The sequence below is a fragment of the Aptenodytes forsteri genome, unplaced genomic scaffold (genome assembly GCF_000699145.1).
Source record: "Aptenodytes forsteri isolate BGI_AS27 unplaced genomic scaffold, ASM69914v1 Scaffold264, whole genome shotgun sequence".
Lineage (NCBI taxonomy): Eukaryota > Metazoa > Chordata > Aves > Sphenisciformes > Spheniscidae > Aptenodytes > Aptenodytes forsteri.
The window spans coordinates 1,462,050-1,469,206 of NW_008795936.1; the positions used below are offsets into that span (position 1 = coordinate 1,462,050).

At 38.0% G+C, this 7,157-nt stretch overlaps 1 protein-coding gene across 7 annotated transcripts in view; it reads left to right on the plus strand.

Annotated features, from left to right (window-relative positions):
• LRRFIP1 (LRR binding FLII interacting protein 1) overlaps window positions 1-7,157 on the plus strand; it is a 108,825-nt gene that overhangs the window by 87,760 nt on the left and 13,908 nt on the right. For all 7 annotated transcript variants that reach the window (XM_009285117.2, XM_009285115.2, XM_009285118.2 and 4 more), the window contains one exon: window positions 6,568-6,600. In XM_009285117.2, the coding sequence (XP_009283392.1) occupies window positions 6,568-6,600 (33 nt within the window). The remainder of the gene's footprint in view (window positions 1-6,567; window positions 6,601-7,157) is intronic.

Sequence of the window (7,157 nt, forward strand, 5' to 3'; positions counted from 1 at the left end):
TTCCGTGGCCTTGAAGAAGAGCTGAGAGTTAACACTGTAGTGGCTCTAAAAGGCACCACTGCAGGGGCTTTGCTTCTCCTAATGCAAGGTAGTACAAGCCTTGTTAACAGGGTGGCCTTGCTCTTAAAAGTTCTAATTGCTGCACGGGGTCAATACAGCAGCACCTTGTGATTTAATTTTTTTTTTTTTCCTTTTTTTGCTGTATTAAACAGACAATGCCTTTTCCTGTAACTTGCAGTAAGGAATCACTTGCCTTGCCTTTTACTAACAGAGGTTTCAAGGTGTTTTGATAACATTTCCAGTTGTGTACTTGATCTTGGCAGTAAAGATGCTGAAATAGAGCCCTGTCTTCTCAGTGGGCTTAGCAGTGTATCGCTTCCACTTGTACATTCCTGAAATGTCATCTGCTTGGATTTCCTAAAGGAGGAATAAAAATCTCCTTGGACAATGGCGATAACTTCTGAGACAAAAAAAGGGGTTGGTTTTGTCTGTATCAGTAGTCTATATTAGAACTGTTTTAATACTGCTAACCCCCCAAACTGAGTTGTTCCCTGCCTTAATGTATTGAGCCGTATGCTTTCTTGATTCTGCTTTTTATATATCTTCTGGCATTTACACATGTAAAGTTTTGATTCCGAGTTTACTTTTTAAATGGCTGGCAGAGGAGGAAGGAAAGGAGAGTGTCTGTTGGGTTGAAAAGCTGAGTTTCCAGCATGCTTGTCACTGGAGAGTGTGATAGTTTACAAAATCCGTGTACTGTGATCACGAGTGCTTAATACTGAAGTTAAATATGATTATCTTATGATTATGGGCATTATTAGGCAGAAAAACAAAATTGGACTGTTCCCAAGCCTGACTAACTATCATGAGAAATTACATATTGAGAATGGAGAATGATTCAATTTAACTTTCTAAATTAAAGCGTACAATATCTTGTTACTGCAGCCCTTAAATCTTTTCTCAGAATTTTGTTTCCCCCTTCTATCACTGTTCATCAAACAGTGATCAAAAAGCGACAGTAGGTTTCCTGCTGTGCACAGCTTTGCCAGCTTGCGTTCTCATTTGTATTATGATGTTTGTAATACAGTAAAAGCCAGGGATATACTTAAAAATACATACAAAGACAAATAAATATTCACATGTTCTGTTTAAGACTTCAGTATATCTGTATGAAGTTCGCTGTTTGACTTTTTTTTTTGATGCGGTGAGTAAACATTTTTCCCATTATCCCCACTAGTAATTATTGTCTGCTGTCCTTGCAGTTACTGCAGATATGCAAATGTGTTATGTTTAATATTAAAGCATTATACTTGATATAAAATTTGGATCTTAAGGCTACTGAGAGCAAACATCAGGCCCATTTGTAGAGATTGAGGTAAATCTTGTGGCTGAGCTAGTGGCATGTTTTGGCTGAGATGGGCTTTTTAATATGAATTGCTGGAATTTTTTCTTTTTTTTTTTAAAATTAATAAACTACTAGTGAAAAGCAATTATTTATACATTTGAAATAGACTCAGAATGCGATAGTATTTATCTGAAGATTTTCTGAGCAAAGGAAGGGAAAATAACAGGAGAGGGCATATTTTACTACCCTGAGAAGATGATCTTTTGTGTTAACTCTCTCCCTTCTTGTGGAGTCTCAGATGGCGGGCACAAGCAGTCAGCATGCAGCCTAGCCAGGTGGGCTGGTACCAGCACAGATCATACAAAGTGTGAGACTGAAAATGCAAGTGCCACTTAGAGAGTGTGCAGTCCTCAGGTATGCATAAATGCACAGTTGTGAATAGCTCTTTTCATTTGAAGCAGCTTATCATGTTCTCACCAGCAATAAAATGAAGACAGTCAAACTTAATTTTAGTGGAAGCAGTTATCAGTGTGCTCAAGCTTTGCCTTCCCTCCTCTACCCTTACAGATTCACGGTAGGCTTGTATCCTAACCCAGGCACTGACAGTCTGGGTGTGCTTTCGGCCCCTCCAGGGTGAGGATTTGCTGCAGTGCTAACTTGCATTTCAGAGACTGATAAGTTTGTTTAAGCAATGACGTTTGGCATAACACTCATTCTTGAGCGAGGATACTTCTGACAAATCCACTTTAGACCTGACAAAGTTCAGCAGTGGTTTTCCCCTGCTGACTTTTAAAGGCTTATTGATAATTGCTAGTGTTAAGGTGGCTCTCATTGGAAAAACACGCAGGAACCCTCTGTGTTACTGCCTGCCCCAGCCCAGATGATCAGACTGGTAAGATGGGGATTGTAGGAGGGGTTATATTGACTGCAGTACTTCGTTTTTTAATTCCAGTTTTTGTAGATAACATCCTGTGTTCAGCCCTACCTATTGCAAGAATTTTTCTTTGGTGTGGGCCATATTTCCATTTCAAACTGTGCTGTACTACTTTAAGAGCAGGAAATGATCTTAGTTTGATTTGTCACCAAGAAAACCCCCTTGCTTTTATGAGGAAGTTGATCTAAGTGCAAGATCTTAGATGGAGCTGAGCAGTGACAGCCATGTACTGAACACACTGAAGTTGTTCTTGTACCCGAGGGTGGTATGCGGTGCTACCCAACTGCAAGCATTTCATATTTCCCTTCGTCTCTAGCCTTGTTTAGCAGACTGGAAGCTGGAAATAGTGTCTTAGTCCTGATTCCTCCATCGATTTAAAGATCTGAATAATTTTTTCTCTTTACTTGCAGCTGGGGTGTAATGCTTAACTGTCCCAGGGTCTCTGGTCTTTTCAGTAGGTGTTTGAGAGTCATCTTGTTGGATGCACTGTGATAGTGCTGCGGGGGCTCTAATTTTGGCCTGGACACTCACTGTTGGCAAAGAGCTTCAAGGGTTAACCTGCAAGCTGACTGTGAAGTAGGGAGAAATACTTTTTCAAACATTATATTAAAACATTTTTATTATCTATGAAAAATAGGCAATATAGCCATATATAGACTTGTGGGATGATTTTGCTCTTGTTAAGTTTCCAGCTGCGGTAAGCCTCTGATATTGCTGACATTTTTGTAACATGGCTCTGGATTTATTCTGGAATTGCTGTCAGAAGAGGCTGAACTCTGATCCCATTGTACTTATTTTGCAGAGAGCAACCTATTCCCCTTGCCAAAACAAAGATGTGCGTGCTGGAGTTCCTTGGAAAATTACTTGCTTTTCCTGCTTTTTTTACGCACTCAAGTACAAATTGCCCAAATTGTTGGTGAAGAGGAAGGTAATCTGTATTAGAGACAGATCCATACCCTTCTGGAAATGAAAAATGGTATAATGTTCTAGAAATTAAAGGTCTAGTATCATTGGATGAATTCCTCTTTAGATCTCCTCTTCTAGCAAGTATTCTGTTAGGCCTTTGTATTTTCATGTGGAAAAGTCCCAAAGCCAGTGTATTTGTATGAAGGGCTATGCTGAGTATAGTACTGTGAAGGTGGAGAGGTTGTTTTCAGTCTGTTTAATCATTACAGTATTCTTTATTGAATGATAATACAGAAGGTAAGTATTTCGGGCAAGAATTTTGTGCAATTTCAAATAAAAATAAACATTTTTTCCTGGCCTTTCTCTGTTTGATTTCTTACTGGATCAAATGCCAAAGGACTTGTTGGGGGCCGGGTGAAGGCTGAAAACCTGGAGTTCCCTCTGGTGGCTGACTGCTGTTGGAAGGCGTGATATATCTTTTTAAAGGGGTAATACTGTGAATACATTAATCTAAAGATGAGCAGAATGAAAACTCTATAAAATATTCATCTGAAATAGACTTCTGTCTTTCTACAAGACACTCTTTACAGCTTTTGGTATATCACAGCCACGTAACCATAAAATTAAATGCTGCTTGTTTCAGACTGACTTTTTGCTTAGAAAAGCGTTGTGTAGCAGAGGCATCTCTGTAATGAAAGGATACTGTGTTAGAATGAGGAACTGGCTTTTCTCAAAACAGATTAAATTTTTAAACATTAAGTATATTGGTAGTGGTAATTACTGTTTTTCAGGAGACAATGCTCTGAGTATTCCGTTCATGGCACCAAATGGATGTGTGTATGAGGGCATCACTAGGGAAAAAGAAATCTCCTGTATTTTTTTTTTTAAATGACCCCCAATTTTAGAAGCTTCTTAAAGGCTTTGTTTGACTGCATCCTCTCATAAGTCTCAGAATTATTAAAGATTGCTGCATGTTTATTGCAAAACAAGCTTCACAGGTGTGGTTATGATTGCACTGAGTAGAAATGTCCACCGTATGCATATCTCACCACATTGTCTTCAACATTTTCCCCTTTGGAAGCTTTTATTTGACTTGTGCTGCATCATGAAAACAATATCAAAATTTGCTCCCCCCTTTATCTTATTAAAAACTGAGGTTGCACATTTTTTCAGAAAATAGAGGACATTCTGCAAATGGCTTAAGGCAAATAATATTTTGAGTTGTGCCCTGAACCCATAAGGTAGACTTTGCAAAAGGCTGTACATAAATTTCTGGAGATAGATTTGGGGGGTTGGGAGGTGATGTATACAGTAATCTTTGGTAACATGCCAATATTTACACTGCCACAACTGTCTTGATAAACAACAACATAGTGTTTGGCTGGGCTGGAAGGCTGCCAATACACCGCTTGGAACTGTCTGGTGTGAAAACAATAGGCTGTTTGCAAAAGTCAGTCCATCTTGTTTATTGGGTCTGAACTGAAGTATCTGCCTTCATTAGTGACCTTTTCTTATTGCATCCAAATTCAGAGATTTTTTTTTTTCCCCTAAGTACTCTGTGTATTCAGTGTCTTTGCAAAGTTTATGTCTAGTGCTTTAAGTCTGGCTTATTTTACTTTGAAGCCTAAGTCTTAAATTTTCTTAATGCTAATCATAGGGAATTTATGATGTGAGATGTGTTGTCAGTGTAAAAAGCTGATTTGTAATAGATACCTCTCAGTTCTGGGTTGTGGTTTTTTTTTTCTAGGGTACCATGGGTAATATGAAGAATAACAAGTGAGATTACCCACATGTTGCTCCGTATAATTCAAAGAAAAAAACCTATGCCAAATGTGAACTCATTGGAAAGAGATGGAGTTTTTGAGTGCATTTTCAATGAAATTTATCAACTGAACCTCAATTATTCCCTACCTTCCCTTGAAACAGGTCTCTCCTGATTTTATTTTTTTTTTCCCCCAATTGTTTCAAAAAAATTACTCCCTTTGACTCAGGCTCTTGATCTGGGGAAGCTGTTAATTTTCTAGAAGTCTTTTGGGGAAACATTTTGACTGTGATGCTGAATGTTTCCAGAAGTTGACATGTTCTGGACATTCTGAGTTCTGCTGAGCTTTTCCTTTCATGTAGTCCTTTTACACTTAGATCCGTTTTAGATGGAGATACTTATCAAGAGCAAAGTGAATCATGACAAAACACTTGATTTTAAATTTCTGCTCTTGGGAACTTGTATATCTTGTTCGGTTTCAGAGCAGGAAAACATGATAGGATTGTTCCCATCAAGGAAAAAAAAAATCTGTCCAGGTTGTATGGGTTTTTGCCCTGTAACTTTCTTTTAAGCTTTTAAGTTGTCTCTGTCTGTGGTAATTTTCTGTACTCTTAAATGCTACTTCGGCTCTGATTTGTTTCTTCTAGACTAGTTTTAGTGCAGGATCTTTCTTCTGAATCAGTAAATTCCAGTGAAGTACTGAAACTATAAATGGGGTGTTTATTTAGACTTTGAACTGGGCCCCGATATTTGACTTGAGGGTCAGTTTTTGTAGTCTCAGCTTTACTTGGATCTTCACTTGAAGTCATAGTCACCTTTTGTCTTGAGCGGAGAACACTTAGCGGGGGTTTTAAGCTTTTAGAGTTTTTTTTATTCTTTTTTTCCCCATTCTTTTGGGAGCGGCGCAGACACAGTACAGTCCTTCAAGTCTAACTTGGTACCTTGCTCTTTGGAGTGGGGGAGGATATGTTGGCAGGCTTCAGAGATAGCTTATTTTAATTAAGGTCCATAAAACTGTAGCTTCGATAAGCTATCTTGGTCAGGAAACCTTTTGATCTTTCAATTAAAAACTTAACCTCTCTACAGAAGTAAATTGCTATTTTGGGGTTTTTGGGGCATATTTTTAAATTGTTCTAAAATAGGAATAAGTGCATATGTCAGCACAGCACTTGTATACAGCTGTTTTTATGTCCACGGAAAGACATCTGGGGCTTTGAGTTCATGCCCATGTAGGTCTTTGTATTCTTGCATTGTTAACTCATAGATCAAATGCCATCTTCATGTTTGAAACATTGTGATGTAGAATATGGAAAAAAAGTATTCCTGTCTTATTTAATAGACTAGATAGTTGTGTTTGTTTTGTGGTTTTTTTTTTTTTTAATCAATACGTATATTCCACTTAATTACGTACTGCTTAGAAATTTGAGGTGAATTGTCCAGCCTTGTGCCCTGAGATGCCAGCCAGGACACTGCTCTTCTGAGCGAGCTGGCTGCTTTTTAAGTGGATAGAAAATGCTAATGAAAAGCCTTTTACAGGTTTAAGAATTCCCTTTCTGATATCTTACTGCCTTCGCTTGTCCTTTATTATCTAACGATTCCTTATAAATCTATGTTTTACAGATTGAGGAAAGGCCAGAAAAAGACTTTGAGAAGGTAAGAAGGATGTTACGAATTATTCTGACAATAGTGCTTTTTTCACATTCTTTTTGGTAGGTAGAAATCGCAGTGAGTGTACAGAAATATATAAAATCCATCATGGGGCAAAAATTTGAATTGTTGGAGCCTTCTACTACTACACTTTTGAAGAAGAACTTTTCAACCTCTGGTCATTCAGATGTTAAGTAGTTGACCTTCAACAGCAGTTGGCTGAAATTGCTTTAGGCTAAGCCACATGAATACTGTGTTTGTTTATTAGATTTTAATTATGATATTATGTAAAAATAAATAATAATAAAAAAAGAGGAGGATACTGCAGTAGTGAGAAATTGGATTAATGCAGAACCCTCAGTACAGTAAAACAGTTAATGTCGCTACTGCTGCAACGTAGGTAAGTATCCATGAAAGGAGAGGAGCTTGAGAGGTAGACAAAAGCATCCACAAAATGTATTATTACAAGTTTTGAAAATACGTGGCAAGATGATACTAGCCCCTGTCTTGTTCAATATCTTTATCAATGATCTGGATGAGGGGATTGAGTGCACCCTCAGTAA